The 15,855-nt window shown below is 35.9% G+C and overlaps 1 protein-coding gene across 2 annotated transcripts in view; it reads left to right on the forward strand.

Annotated features, from left to right (window-relative positions):
• The window catches only part of SMC6 (structural maintenance of chromosomes 6), a 40,926-nt gene that overhangs the window by 2,386 nt on the left and 22,685 nt on the right, over positions 1-15,855 (forward strand). For both annotated transcript variants that reach the window (XM_069805748.1, XM_069805747.1), the window contains exons 2-17: positions 382-538; positions 3,007-3,143; positions 4,638-4,755; positions 5,554-5,659; positions 6,808-6,944; positions 7,493-7,554; positions 8,453-8,533; positions 10,076-10,177; positions 10,365-10,484; positions 10,589-10,687; positions 11,111-11,257; positions 11,639-11,727; positions 12,217-12,381; positions 13,375-13,553; positions 14,633-14,834; positions 14,971-15,085. In XM_069805748.1, coding sequence (XP_069661849.1) covers positions 3,012-3,143; positions 4,638-4,755; positions 5,554-5,659; positions 6,808-6,944; positions 7,493-7,554; positions 8,453-8,533; positions 10,076-10,177; positions 10,365-10,484; positions 10,589-10,687; positions 11,111-11,257; positions 11,639-11,727; positions 12,217-12,381; positions 13,375-13,553; positions 14,633-14,834; positions 14,971-15,085 — 1,854 coding nt within the window. In that variant the 5' untranslated portion in view covers positions 382-538; positions 3,007-3,011. The remainder of the gene's footprint in view (positions 1-381; positions 539-3,006; positions 3,144-4,637; positions 4,756-5,553; positions 5,660-6,807; positions 6,945-7,492; positions 7,555-8,452; positions 8,534-10,075; positions 10,178-10,364; positions 10,485-10,588; positions 10,688-11,110; positions 11,258-11,638; positions 11,728-12,216; positions 12,382-13,374; positions 13,554-14,632; positions 14,835-14,970; positions 15,086-15,855) is intronic.

Raw genomic sequence — 15,855 nt, forward strand, 5'->3', positions numbered from 1 at the left:
GTGGATTCCTTGTTGCTTCAGTCAGTTTCTCTTTCCTTCTGGCTTTTTTGTACTTGCTGTAGGTATTACATCCGCTGGTACTTGTCAGAATGATTTCTGAGGCTACTTCCATAAAGTTTTGCTTGCAGTTTCAGTTTAAGTTTTGTTTGCAGTACTAGCTCTTCAAGAGTTCTGTGGTGGAGACTGTTCTGTCCTTTGCCTTCCTCACGCTTAGATTACATGAGTGAGTTTTCTTCTAGGTTATTTTGTCCTGTCTTCCACTCTTACACTCTCTTTTTCTTAAATGTCCAAATGGTATAGCGATGGAACTCCTAGCCCTGATCTTTAGTTCAGACATTAATAATGACAACATTTAAATCTTGTGTTTTCCCTTCTTTCTAGAGAAAGATTTCAATGGAACAGCAGATTGAATGAATGCTTGTCTTCATTTTTGGGTGATGGATAAATTCAAAGAGCATACAAGAGACTCTTTCCTGGTCTGAGTAATTTAAGCATAAAGACATGTTTATGTAGGAAACTGAAAGTAGCATAGCAAAAGGTATGTAAATGAATCATGAAGCGTATTTGCTCCTTGGTTTCTATGTGTATGGTATTAAATTACATAATGTAAAAAGGAAATGACAGATTTCATGTAAATACTTAATAGACATAATAATAATCCAGTACTTGTTCTGAAATCCCTGCCACAAAATTATTGCAAGAACGTCAGATGGGAAGTTTATTGCATTTTTGTATTTGCTTTGGATTTTGTTCATTGCACTTAGTGGAAAGAGATGCATATTATTTTTTTCTTTAATAATTTAGATACTGTGTCAAAGAAAATTAATGAGGGAATTATTAGAACCTGTATTTTATAAAACACTCAATGAATATCTAGAATAGCAATGAAATACTCTTTATAATGATGTAAAAAATTTTAATGTCTGTGGTGTTTCATATAATAAATGCTATTGTCTGTGGTGCTTGGTAGTATGAGCTATCTGACCTTTTATCGGTTGAAATCAGGCTATAGTTTGGCCGAAACATTAAGCTGGCAGAAATAAAAGAAGATGCTCAAAGAAGCGCTCTCTTTCTCCACAATGACCCAAACGTACAGATGTGCATGGTGAAATGATTGGGGAACTTATCTCATTTAAAAAGAAAAAAGCTTTTTCCTGCATTAATTTTCAGTAGAATCAGTCCTGTGTAATTATTCTGCTGCATAGAGCTGCTTGAACTCAGGGTGATGAGACATACAGAAGAGACAGAGGGAGGAAAGACTGTTCCTCTCCGTTGCAGTGCTAGTTCTTATGACTAAAATTGTAATTTAACAGTCTTTATTTCTCTGAGTTCTTCGTAGATTCTTCAAGTTATTAATCCTAAAACATTTAAAGAGAGAATGTGGAGCAAGACCCACAGAGAAGCTCTGGGAGGGCCTGAGGGCTTTACTGCTGTGCTGATCCACCCAGCTTTCTCATGGATCCTGTCACCTTCCTTGCAGGGCACAGGAAATCACATTAGGAACTGTTAGACTGACCTGCCTGCCTTCCCTCCTGGATAGCCCCATTTGTCCTGTGGGACAAGAAAGTGGTCACTCATTATCATAAATGTGTCTGCGACTAGAAGTGTTCTTTTGTCCAAGCCCCTATTGTCTTTAGTCTCTACACAGTCAGTTTGGTCTCAAACCATGCAGTGTCTCTAACACTGGTCGTTCTTTCCTTTCCTGCACCCCACCCCATATTTTTTAAAAATTATTATTTTTCTTTATTTTCCTAAATAAACTCAGCCTACTCTTAGGCCATGTGTCATGCAGTGATCTTTCTACAGCAGTGGATATTAATTGCATTTAATGCATCTGAATTTTGCTCGAACTGGTGAGACGCATTTAAGTTTGTTGCCATCTTCCCTAGAAGGGAGCTCTAGATTAAATTCTAGTAAACAAAGTTGTCTGAGTAGAACATACTCCATTTCAGAAACTTTTTGATGTCAGAAAACTATGCAGTTGATGTCAGTTTTAGCCTGTTTTGGACACTTACCAGTAGGTGACTTAACTACTGGCAAATAAAAAGATTGTGCATTGCCTTTGTATAAGCAGAACCTTGCTTCTACTTTGGGCAAAAGTATGTGAACTTCCGTGTTTTGTGTAGTGCTTTGGGACTCTAGGTGTGAAGAATGTAATATGTACTTCTGGGGGAATAAAAACCATGCCCTAAGGTTACAGTTACAGAAAGTGTGAGATTTTGACTGATCTTGATGCCTGTTGTTTCAGTTTTATGTGACTTTAATAACCTTGTAACTTTTGCAAGATGTGTTTCTGACCAGTCATATTAGTGCAGGAAGTCTGTGTGTTTATTCATTTGTAGAGGGGAAAAAAAGAAGTTCTCTATATAGAGAATTGTTATCCTTCATTAGTAAAATAACAGCATTTTATTTACTGTGATCACATTACACTGCCTCACAAAAGCAGGGTGGGTGTGTGAAAGAAACAGCACAGGAACAGTGCTATGAATATAATTTTCCTTTATTCTACGTATTAATTTTCTAGGCATTTGTCGACTGCATATAATTAATACATTTTCTTTTTGGCTGTGCAGCTCGCTTTGATCAAACCTGCATTGAGGCTGCTGATTATATTGTGATAGCTATGTACTTTTTACAACTTAATCTTCAACTCCATTACTAACCAAAAACAATTCTAGCAAATATCCCGAAGTCTAATGTACCAAGGAAAACAGAATCAAGGTTGATTTTTCTTTTTTTTTTTGTTAATCAACAAACAAATTCAGCTTGATTAGAATAGTGAAGTTGTGTTTCTTTTGTTCCAATACAACTTCTTCATAGTAAGCTTAGGCTTAAATTCACTGAGATTTCAGTTCTGAGAAAGTATTTGTTTGGTGCAATGTTTGCTATGATCTTAATATTTCTTTTACCAAAGTAAATAAATAGGTATGTCTGTGCTATCATCTGTAGGTATGTTTTCATCTACAAGACTGAAACCTATAATCTTTTGTTACTTTCATTTTTCAGTACTCATGGGTAAGAGAAAGGAAGAAAGTATTTCAAAGCCTGGACCCCATAAAAGGCAGAGACAAGAATACGCAGATGAACATAGTGATGAGTCCAATGAAGAAGAAAATTCACAGTCATCAGCTGATAGTAATTCAGTAAGTTGTTTAAAAAGTTTTGTGGAGGGGAAGATATAAGAAAAAAAGTTGATATAAAAAGGTTCTGTGCCTTTAGTTGACGTTGAAATAAAAGTCTTGCATGTAGGCTTCAGTGGAACCAATATAAAAGAAACTAGAGGTAATGTCTGTGATGAGGACTTCTGCATGAGTTCATTCTTACCTTATTTCTTTTGGGTCATGTAGTTATAACAGTTGATCATGAAATAAGAGTTTGGTTTTATAGAATGAGTACTACTGAAGTTCTCAAATAACCAAATAAAGGAAACAGATTTTGTTTGATAGAAGTACGGTATATTTGCTTTATGGCTGTAGTAAAAGCAGAGAAAATATTTAGAAAACAAATTATTTACTGAAAGAAGTACCAAATACTTGTTTGTTTTGCATAGCTGACACTTTCAAATTACTCAAAAAAAAAAAAACCCCAACCCAAAAAACCCTAGTGTTTGAAATGTGTATTTTGATGGAAATGAAACTTGAAAATAGGAATACCACTTTTTTCTGCTTTTCTGTAATAGTTGAATTCTAATTTGATGGAGAATTTTTAGAAATAGTATCTGAGATTGCAAATACTGTCTTGTGTGTTATACCATCTTGTGTGTTTAGACTGGAGAGTAGGAACCATTTCTTTACCGAGAGGGTGGTCAAACATTGCAACAGACTTCCTAGAGAGGTGGTCAATTCCCCAGGCCTCTGTTTGAGTCATTTGGACAATGCCCTTAATAACTTGCTTTTCACTTTTGGTCAGCCCTGAAGTGGTACACAGTTCAACTAGATAATCGTTGTAGGTCCCTTCCAACTGAAATAGTCTCTTCTATTCTATAAGACACCATGGTTCATTTCTGGTATGCAGAAGCGTTATTCCTCACTTCATTTTCTTGAGCAGCAGCTGTTCTGTGTCATTGGCTTGCTTATTTTTCCTGATGACTTTGCTTGTGCTTTTTTAGAAAACTTTGCTTTTCTGAAGCACTGGCGATAATCCTGAAGTTTCCTGTCAAAACAATACTTCACCAGTTGAACAGTGGGCTGTCCCACTTCTAGTTTCATTTCCCCCTTCCTGATCTAATTTAATTTCCCTTGTTCTAAGCCGTGCTAAGAATTCTCACAAATACTATTATTCAAGTAACAAAAAAGTCTTTCTATGATGCTCTTTACTACTGCTCTGACAGCTGTATAGAATCTATGATCTTAATCTTTTATATTGTATTAATTATAAGTTAGTTATGGGGAGAACTGAAAGTGACTATGGGTGAGTGATAAGCTTTGGTAACTGTTTTCCCCTTGTTTTATTATGCAACTGCTCTGTAGCAAGTAACTTCTCATAGTGTCATGAAACCCTTCTGATTTCCTTGTAGCTTGTAACCATTGATGTTTTATATCATGCTGTCACTTGGATTCTCATTATATTTAAAAAAAGATAAACTGTGTATCATTAAAATGCATACATAACACCAGTTTTAATTGTTAATCCTTTAGTCTGTAGGGGAAGTTGGGATAATTGAAAGTATCCAGCTGAAGAACTTTATGTGCCATTCGATGTTGGGGCCTTTTCAGTTTGGATCAAATCTCAATTTTGTTGTTGGAAGCAATGGAAGTAAGTATTAATTGCATCATTTCTTTGTCAAAGAACACTTCTGTTAATAATTTAGAAGATGTAATTTTTATTTGAAAAAGAATTGCTAGCCATCTTTTAGGAATGGAGAGAGATTCATTTTTGGGCTTGGGAACCTCACAGGTCTATCCCAGTAGTTAAAGGCTGTTGAAAAAGTTAGGTCTTAAATTTGGAGATTTGCAAAAGATAATGTGAATATAAATCTTCTCATAGCTAAATCATACATAAATTTATATTTAAACTAAATGTACTTGTATGTTCATTATTAAATGCACAGTAATTGTCCAAGTATATGTCATGTAGAAACTGTTACAGGAGAAGGAAGTGATATTTATGCAAGTTCACTTCTTTTGGAGAGAGAATTTCAAAAATTAAACATAAATTTTGAAAGAGAGCTTAAAACCTTTCAGATAAAGGTTATATGATATCAATGGTAATGTGTGTTTGATTTCTTTTGTCATGTACATATTTTCTGTATGCTTGTAAGGAAGGAGAGATTCTTTCCTCCTGAGATAAGGCATCTTATTGAATGTAAACTGCTAAATAGAAGTAACAGAAGTTTGGCTTAGCATGTTTGGGGTTTTTTGGTGGGGGGCAACGTTGGAAGTAGCAGATGTTTTTCTAGAGTTTTTGCTATTTTATGTTTGTTCAATAAAGACAGAATTTGGACTTTAAGTGCATTAATACATAAGCAGTCAAACAAAAATACGTAATAAAGGTGAACTTTATAAGGAGTTACAATAACTTATTTTTTAAAAAAGTTCAATGCTTCTATTACAGGTGGGAAAAGTTCTGTATTAACTGCTCTTATTGTTGGTCTTGGTGGAAAAGCCACTGCAACTAATAGAGGTTCCTCATTAAAAATGTTTGTACGAGATGGAGAGACGTAAGTAAAACTTTCTTAGTTTTAAAGTTGAATGTGTTGTTTAGTGATTGTGATTCAGTTAGCTGATCAGTTTTCTGTTCACCTTTGTTTCCTCTACCAGATTTGAATAAAAACCATAACACTGAAGAGATCATATTTAAACAAAAAAAACCCCAAACTGAAAACAAAAACCACATTAGAAATTTTACCAGTAGTATACCATTATCTCTGAACTAGCTAACAGTGATAAGTCCTGCATATTGCCCAGTTCTTGTGTATTACTTCCATGATGTACTTGGATATCTTACAGAAGAATTGAGTTCGTTAGAAAAACATTCATTGGAAACTAGTTATCATTGTTCTGTGAGCAGTGAGGTTAATTCTTTTTCTGTCTTTCTGGTGACATGAATGTATATACAATATAAAGACCTTGACATGTAGGTGGATTATTAAACATGCAGGAAGTGGATTCATGTTTGCTGCAAGAGTGGGGGATAACATGTTTAGGGGAATCAATAAAAAGATAGGAGATGATGTTTAAGAGTTTACATTTACATAAAGCTGTAACTCAGAGCCCCAGGCTCTTCTTTTCAGAGGTGCTTAGAGTAAAATTGTTGGCAGTGCCTGCCTTATGTATAATACCTTAGTGTTTCAGCATTCACTTGAGAAACAGAAAATCTAAATTCAGAACTGAAACCACATCCCATCTCTTCTAGAAGAACACCTTAAGCATTCTGCTATAGATTACTTTGGTTAGGGATGGCTGTAGAAGCCAGTATTCTACAGAAGTCAGTTTGGGGACTGGAGAACAACCAAAAAAGCAACTTGATTCTGCAACCTAAAGATGGGGACACTCAGATGGGAAGGGAAGGTGGGGGAAATCTGTTCTCACAACTACTTGCTTTTGGCTCATGATTTATCTGAATCATAGAAGGTGCAGACAGGTCAGTGTATGGCAGCCTTTATGGCCATATGCCTCCAGTGCTGTTTTGGCTTAAACAACATAAATGTATCTTGTTGCGATTGGTACTATGACTGACTTCCAGTTGTGACCTGTACAAGACATTACAATTTTTATGGAAAAATAGAATGTTCTGATGTTTTGTTTTGTTTTTTTTTAAGATTTGGAAGTAATTTTAGTTGTCTCTTTTATTATTTTTATTTTGTAGTTCTGCAGATATTTCCATAACATTGCGAAACCGAGGCAGAGATGCATTTAAACCAGAAGTGTATGGTGGCTCTATTATTGTGAATCAGCACATTACTCTGGATGGAAGCAGGAGTTACAGACTGAAAAGCAAATCTGGTTGGTGGTAGTTTGTCTTGTTCTCAGTCTTAGAAGCTCTTTAAATGTTTTCATTGCTTTAAATGCCTTGATGTTAGTAAAGGATAAAGTTTCTCATTTCATTCATCATTCAAGGATGATGTATTTTTTGTGTTTACCTTAGACTAAGAATATTTTAGCATGTGAAAAGCAGTTGTGTCTGGTTCTGCATGATGTGAGGTAATACAGTATTAGTCTTTATGAATATCTGCTTGTATGATGAGGCTGAACATAGTTTTTAGTCTTTTTGAGTTTTTTTTAATTTGCTGATTTACCTAAATTCTTTTACAGAGGGTTTATGAGGCAAGGAGGGACTTTAATTAGAAGTCTTTCTGTACAAATGCAAATACATCAGAAAGATTAAAAACCCCAACCAAACAATGTTTCTGATTTAGGAATAAATCTGTGTTACAAAAATACTAGTCTCATTTTTTACATTTACTAAGAACCACTAGATTGAACAGTAGGCTAGGGCATTGTATGTCTCTCTACTTTGCATCTATTGGTGTTTTTCCTTTTTTTACCATTAGGGACCTTAATTTCTTCAAAGAAAGAGGAACTCATAGGAATACTGGATCACTTTAATATACAGGTAATTGTTACGGTGTTTAAATTCTGTGCAATTTAAGTTATCAGCATGTGATGTTATAATTCTTCAAATAAAAAACAATGTTCCATTTTGTTAAATGAGAGGTTCACCACTTCTGTATTCTTTCAAGATCAAATGCAATGGCAAAAGAAAATTGAAATTTATGCCTCATACAATGCAGAATAAGATTCTGTCCCAGACAGATAAGTATTTGCCATCATCTGTGAGCCATGAGTCATGTATGCTGTTAATGAAAGTCTTAGCATATGTAGGTTTCTTTCATACCTGGAGGGTTTTTTTTTCTGCTCATTATTTCAGTTTCTGCTGTTGCAGAAATTTGAGTGTGTTTTTGCTGCTTACATGATTAAGGAAAGATCAGGTAGTGCACATGAAGTTTAAAACATTCAACATATTCAGCCTTTCAAATAATATAAACTTCTGTTAGTACATATTGATTTTATTTTGTGGAAACTTCTGTAAGAGTATATGGGGCAATTCATTCCATTTAATGCAATACTTTGATCAATTAAATAATGAGAAATTAAACAGCATTGGATAAAATTTCTAATGTAGATCTTGTTAAATAAATGGAAAAAACAGGCACTGTCTTTCTACAAGTCAGTTATTCTCCTGGAAACCATTCCTTAGTTGTCCTTGTTGTGGTTCTAATTTGTATTCGATGGAGTTGAATTTTTAAAATTGTTTTCATTGTTGTTGGTTTTTTTCTTTTTGGAAAAAAAGGGGTGAGAGGAGTAGAAAAATTAATTACTGGATCTGCTTCTCAGCTTATTACTGAATTGCTGGGTGTGGAACAGGGAGATGATTTGCTCACTTTCATGGATATGCAGTTACATGAGAACTTTTTTACTGAAAATTAAAATAAACTAAGTTATTCTTACAGGTAGATAATCCTGTCTCTGTTTTAACCCAAGAAATGAGTAAGCACTTTTTACAGTCTAAAAATGAAGGTGACAAGTACAAGGTAAGAAAAATGATTTAACATTTTGATTAAAAATTAAAACACTGGTTTTAAATTTTTAGAGCTGGTATTTGGAGGAAAATAAAATCAGAATTCTTTAATTTTAATGACCTATTGTGGTTTAACTCGCGTAAGCAGCTAAGTACTACACAGCCATTTGCTCACTTCCCTTCCGTGCTGCCTTCTGCTTGGGATGGGAGAAGAGGAAAGGAAGAGTAAAAGCAAGAAAATTTTGGGGTTGAGATAAAAATTGTATAAAAAATGAAGGAAAGCTGGAAGAAGAAAGCAAGCAAAATAAAACAAAAGATGCAAAAGCAATCACTTACCACCTCTGATGGGTAGACCGATGCCCAGCCAGCTCCTGAGCAAAAGACAGCTAACTCCCCTAAACCCTCTCCTCTCCCTTTTTATTGCTGAGCATGACTGTGCTGGTTTTGGCTGGGATAGAGTTAATTTTCTTCATAGTAGCTAGTATGGGGCTATGTTTTGGATTTGTGCTGAAAACAGTGTTGATAGTACAGGGATGTTTTAGTTACTGTGAGCAGTGCTCACACAGAGTCAAGACAGAGTCAGGGCCTTTTCTGCTTCTCACCCCACCCCATTAGCTAGGGTCTGGGGGGGGACAAGAAGTTGGGAGGGGACACAGCTGGGACAGCTGACCCCGACTGACCCAAGGGATATTCCAGACCATAGGACATCATCATCAGCATATAAAGCTGGGGGAAGAAGAAGGAAGGGGGATGTTCACAGTGATGGCGTTCATCTTCCCAAGTCACCGTTACACGTGCTGGAGCCCTGCTGTCCTGGAGATGGCTGAACACCTGCCTGCCCATGGGAGGTGGTGAATGAACTGCTTGTTTGGCTTTGACTGTGTGCGTGGCTTTTGCTTTACCTATTAAACTGTCTTTCTTTCAACCCATGAGTTTTCTCACTTTTATGCTTCTGATTCTTTCCCCCATCCTACTGGTGGGGGAGTGAGTGAGCAGCTGTGTGGTGCTTAGCTGCCAGTTGGGGTTAAACCATGACAATGACGTTTTATGGGATGGAATATCTCTTCGGTTAGTTGGGGTCATCTGCCTGGTTGTATCCCCTCCTGACCTCTTGCACGCAGTGCCAGTCTATTCACTGGGAGGGCAGAGTGAGAAACAGGAGGCCATGATGCTATACAAACACTGTTCAGTGACAGCTAAAACATTACTGTGTTATCAGCATTGTTTTGGTCACGCATCTAAAACAGCACCGTAACAGTTGCTGTGAAGAAACTTAACTCTATCCCAGCCAGACCCAGTACACTATCTGATTGTAGCAGTCATCCACTTGCAAAAACAAATTTTTAAAAATTTTTTTCTCTAAAGACATTGATAAATTCTTAAAAAAATTAGGATGCTGTGGAGTTAGCTGTTAGTTCATTATTCAGAAATATCCCACTGCTTTATTTTACTTTGGGTATCATTCAGCATGCATAGAGGTTGGGATGATAATTATTTAAAGTTCGTTTAGATAAGCTGCTGCATCTGACATCTTCATCTTTTTATTCTGTTTTAGTTTTTTATGAAGGCAACTCAGCTGGAACAGATGAAAGAAGATTATTCATCTATTATGAAAACTAAAGAAAATACATGTATTCAGATAGAACAAGGAGTAGAGGTATGTAAAAGTTAAAGTAATTATTAATACAGACCTGAGCACTGAAGTAACTATAGGAGTTGAACTACATAGTTTTTGTTTAGGTCTCAGTGACATTAAATTTAAAAAAAAAAAATCTATCCAAAATTTTGTGTTGTATCACAGCTTTTTGCACTCACAATTGAACCTTTTTCTTTTTTTTTATAAGCGTCTTCAAGAACTTAAGAGGCTTTATTGTAAAAAAAAGGAACATTACAAAAGCATTGGGTTTGTGAATGACATGCGAAATCGTCTTGAAGATTTGAAACATAAAATGGCGTGGGCAGTGGTAAATGTCATGTTAAAATATGTTTCCTCATATGAAACGTACTTCAAATTATTCTCAATCTGCTGCGGACATTCTGATATATGCTAATATATGCTTCTATTTAGGTAGGTGAGATGGAAAAAGAAATACAGCCAATCAAAGAAGGCATCAGAGCTGAAGAAGGAAATACAGAGAAGTTTATTCAGAAGCTAGAAGAATGCCAGGTACGTATATGGCTTAAACCATATGTCACTCTAGTTTTGGCTCCTTGACTCAAGAATGCGAATAATATTTAAACTTTGTCCTTTAGCTTGTAAGCTATTGAAGCTGGCCATCTTAGCTTTTCACAAAAAGCTGGGTTACCTTATTGTATTAAGACTCCTGTGTTTGAGTAAACCATGAGTTAGAAAAGAAGGTTGCTGTTTATTTCACAGATCTGGTAGTCTGTTGGTTTACTGAGTATGTTCCTCTATTAATTTTCATTTTAGCCTATCTACAGTGGCAATGAATTGCTTTATTTTTTTTAAACCAAAAAAAAGTGCAAATGAGTCATGTTGAATGGATTCTTTTGAGAGAGATTTCTTCTGTAGCATTAAGAAAGTTTTGCTTCATTACTACTTGTGTATCATTCTCTTTTTGTACCAAAGGTAAAAGTGAGTGAAGCAGAAGAAAAGTACAAAATAATACAAGAGAAGTTAATAACAGTAAGTGAAGAAGCGCAAGCCCTGCATCCTCAGCATATTTCTTTGAAGGCTGATGTGCAGGCAAGAAGAAAAGCAGTCAACGAAGCTGAGGTAGGCAAAAAGAACTTTCAAAGTTCATACCAAGTTAAAGCATTTATCTTGTCCATGTGCTACCCATATGCACTTCTCCATCTGTGTCTAGGTTTCCTGAATCTGCAGTGCAGTTCAAAATAGTTGCAATTTCGTGCCTGACTTGCAAGTAGTTTCTGTTCTGGGGCCATGGGGTTTATATTTTTATACAGGTGTTAAGCTTAGGTCGAAATAAATATGATTAAAGTTAACTGTTATTCTTTCTTTTTCACATTCTTGAAATTCAAGTTATGTTTGTCTGTTTTGATGCAGTTCAGTGTTTATTTACTCAAAACTGTAGCTCTTTTTGAAATTATTTCTTGTTTCTATTTATTAAACTACTGTATCCTATTTCCTTCATAGGTACTTTATAACCGTTTCAAAACTGAGTTAAAACATCTGGGAAAAGACAATGAACAGTTACGTAAACGAATTGAAGAACTGAAAAGCAGGTAAGTACAAATATAGTGATTACAGTTAAGGTATAAGTATGCAGGGAGTGAGCTGTTCTGATTAATGAGAAAATCTGCAGTAACAAAATATTTTCTTTAAATTTCAGCAGGGTCCAGTTAAATACTTAACTGTTTCCGATCCTGCTTCTTTGCATACCAAGATTTTGACTAGAATGTGATGAGGTAATTGGGCAGAAAAAAGCTTTTCTATTTTGTTGGTGGTAACATACATTTTCTAGCTTCCATGGGGCTGCAAAACAAATATACCTTAAACTAAATGTAATAGGAACGTAACTGGGGAGAGTTATGTGTGATTACAAATTAAAAAAAAAATTAAAAAATTAGTATTTATGCTTTGTAGATCTTGTAAATGCGCAGAATCTTAAACATAACTTTCTCATGTATAAATCTTTTGTGTGATACAGGTAATAAAAGTTCATGTCGCTTATAAATCTTCAGTGTGGTTTATTGAAGTATGGTCTTTTCTAGTGCTAATCAAGTTTCAGAGCCTGAAAAATTGGAAAGGCAAAGAAAAATTGCACACTTAAGGGAACAGTTAAAGGCAGTCCATGATGAAGAAATAATGATTGGTCAACAGGTGGATCAGTTTCAGCAGGCTATATATAAGTGTAAGGAAGAACATGCTAGACTTAGGTAAGTTATGCTTTTTGAATGTAACTGTTTTCCTTTGTTTCAAGTTATGAGAGGTCCCTTCTTATGTACCTGCATTCCCTGAGGTATTAGGCTTCTGTTTCTATTTTTTTTCCTAGTTTATCTTAGGACTTGCTAAATTTTTGTCTTTGTCACAACATGACTTAGTTTTCCAAAAGTTTCTAAATTAAGAAAACAGTTTTTTCATTAAAGGTGAAAGGTATTACTAACTTAAAGCCTGATATAAATCCATACTACCAGTTTAATGCCCTTCTTTCTTTCACCCACCATCTGTCCCCTTATTCTTTTATCATCCTATGGGCTGACTATAACTTAAATTTTGTCATGTTGTTTAATAGACTAGTACATCCTGATATGATGTCACAAGATACATAACATGATATAAGGAAATAGATTCACTTAGGGGCTGTTATTGTCCCTACAGTTAAAGGCAAATTTATAGAGACTTTGAAGCAAATGGTTCAAACACCAATTTAGCCCATACTCAGGCTAGAAAAACAAAGCACTCTTTGGCTTTGATTTGGAAACCTGAACTTGAACAATGATTACCGGGGGATTATGGTGATGTTGTCATTTATTGTCTTAAGAGATTTGAGAATTGTTGCTTATTGCACTTGATGTATTAGTGTAAATGTCTTTTATCAGTTATTGTAACCAACAGTAACTTTGTTCTGTTGAAGACCTTTGTAGAAGATGGTGAAATTGAAGCATATAATTAGAGATAAAATAAACTTATAATAATTGTTAGAAATAAGTCTTGTAAAACTGTTGCAAAGTAGTCATTTTCTTTCTTGCTTTTTTATCTCCATGTTCCTTGAAACTCTGAAAACATTGCGTGTGTAGCTAGCTGTACAGTGAGGTATTAAGGTCTTGATACACTGTCCTATTAGTATTTGAAAAATGAGACTTTATAATTATTTTAATCAAATAAAGCCTTCATAAGCTATTGCTACTGAAAAAGTCCTGTTCTCTTAGGAGAGAAGACTGTGATGTGAAAGAAGCACTGGGTGCCAGGCAGAAACAGCTGAGAGAGCTGAAAGATAGTAAAACAAATACCTTGAAAAGATTCGGACCGCATATACCAGCATTTCTTGAAGCAGTTGAAACAGCTTACAGGCAAGGGCGCTTTAAACACAAACCTGTTGGACCTTTAGGTAAGAATGACTGCTGAAAAAGACATAATTCCTCATGGGATTTATTTCATGGCTGCTAATGTAAACAGTGATCTTTTAGAAAAACTATTTGTTCTTTAAGGAGCTTCAGATATATCTTCTATACTTCCTGGACTAAAGGTTTTGTCCTGGTAGGTTATCTCTTGTTTCTGTCCTTTTAGTCGTGTGAACTAGCTAACATCTACTGTTTTTACTCGTTTTCCAGCTGGTTTTGTTAAGATATTTTATGTAGTTACAGTGGGAAACTTTCAGTGCACCCCGCTGACTCCCCCACACCCTCTAAGCATCAGACTACTGTTCTTTGGCTGTCTGTCAAGGAACAAGCAGCACTGTCTAGCTCTTGGACAGACTTTGTTCAAAATGTCCAGTGGTTGACTTTGTGGGCTTGTCAAACTTGAGATGTTTTGCATATAGCAACTCAGAACCAACTGAGATTTTCTTGGAAAGTTTGGTTTCATTGGGTTTTTTTGTCCAGCTCTGGCAGTGACTGCTACTTTCAGTTTGTGAATGAGAGTAATGGCTTCAGCATATTCTGGATGTAAGTGTAAAGGCCAAGTACTTAAGTACTTGGCATTTACTGCAGGGTAAGAACATGCAAACACACGTACTACTGAATACAGGTGATGAAAATCTTCATGTTTGTTTAACATGTATAGTTGTTCCTCTGCCTTTACCCTTAAAGCATTAAACTGTTGATTAGCAGTCTTTGCCTTGATATAACCCTGCTGAGCTGCCATAAAATTGGTACCTTAATGGAAGTGCTCTGTCAAAGATCTTGGAAGAAAATGTAGGCCTCCAAATATGTATAGGTCTCTCTATAGGAAGAGAAATTATATGTCTGTTCTCAGGGTAGCTTGTCTGTTGTGGAGCTCTTTATCTTTTAATTAACTTCTCTTTTTTGGGGGGGAAGGGGAATGGGGTTTCTTCTTGTAGGAAAAGTTTATTTTAGACTCTTAAACCTGTAACACAACAAAAGAAAAACCTTGAATGGTAAAAATGCACTACTGGATGTTTTATTATGGAACGTAGCTCCTAAAGCCTTGTCTCTTATGTTTACTTAGGTGCTTTCATTCATCCGAAAGATGCTGAGCTGACCTTGGCTGTTGAATGTTGTTTAAAAAGCCTAGTTCAGGCATTTTGCTGTGATAATCATAGTGATGAAAGAACTCTTCAGCTACTGATGTCAAAATATTATCCACGTGGATTTAGACCTCAAATAATTGTAAATAAATTTCAGAATGAAGTTTATGATGTTCGACACAGGTAAGTTATGTTTTAAATTTTATTGCTTAGCCTTGATGGGTTCAAATTATTATTTATTAGTTGAAAAGAACTATTTGTAATTTTTTTTTTCTTAAAGAATCTCTGAGCTTTAAATGGTGGTTTTTCTTTTCTTTAGAGGAGTTCATCATCCAGAATTCCCATCAGTTCTCACAGCATTGGAAATAGATCATGCAGTGGTTGCCAATTGTTTGATCGATGTGAGGCGTATAGAAGCAATCCTGCTGATTAAAGTAAGGCTCTACACTCCCTATTGGTCTTTAAAGAAAAGTGGTTTTTGGTTTGTTATTTTTTTGTATGGAGCATATAAGATCCCTTCACTGGTAGTGTCTGTAATGGACAAAAGAGGAAGAGAAAGATTCCCCCCCGCCCTGAGGAAAGGTGAGGACCCTTATGGCTCAGGAGAGGCCAACTGTATCAGTTATCACTGTTACAGTGCAGTACACACACATGTACGTAACCACTGGAGGGCTCCCAGTAAGGCGCTCTTGGCATTTGATAAACTGTCAGCAAATGCTGTTTTCTATCATGGGTGAGACGGAGTAAACGGACATCCCATAGTAGATTTAGATACAGGGATTTATTTAAGAACTGACAAGGTTAGATCTTTTATTTCCACACACTTACTTGTTTCTCAGCTCCTCTTCCCCAATGCTACCTTCATAGGTCTTAACTGCTGTCCCCAGCAGGGAGATCGCTGCTGGTCAGGGCAGGTCAGGCAGAAAATCATATTGGTTCCTGCTGTGCGGCTGCTCACAGATACCTGTTTGGGCTGTTACTGGCCAAGGTCCCTGGGTATGCCCTGGGATTTGTTTCTACAGATCTCTCCCCGTGTGTTTCCAGGATCTTCCCTGTTTCTTTCTGGGATGTTCACCACTACCTTTCTGGGCCTTTTAAGTGGTCTAGTTTCCCAGTCTAAATAGTCTGTGTGTGTGTGTGTAATCAGACTCCTAACTGCTGTCTCTGTCTGACGTCTCTTTATTAACTGGTGGCTTCAAGTTCT

The sequence above is a fragment of the Haliaeetus albicilla genome, chromosome 18 (assembly GCF_947461875.1).
Source record: "Haliaeetus albicilla chromosome 18, bHalAlb1.1, whole genome shotgun sequence".
Classification (NCBI taxonomy): Eukaryota; Metazoa; Chordata; class Aves; order Accipitriformes; family Accipitridae; genus Haliaeetus; species Haliaeetus albicilla.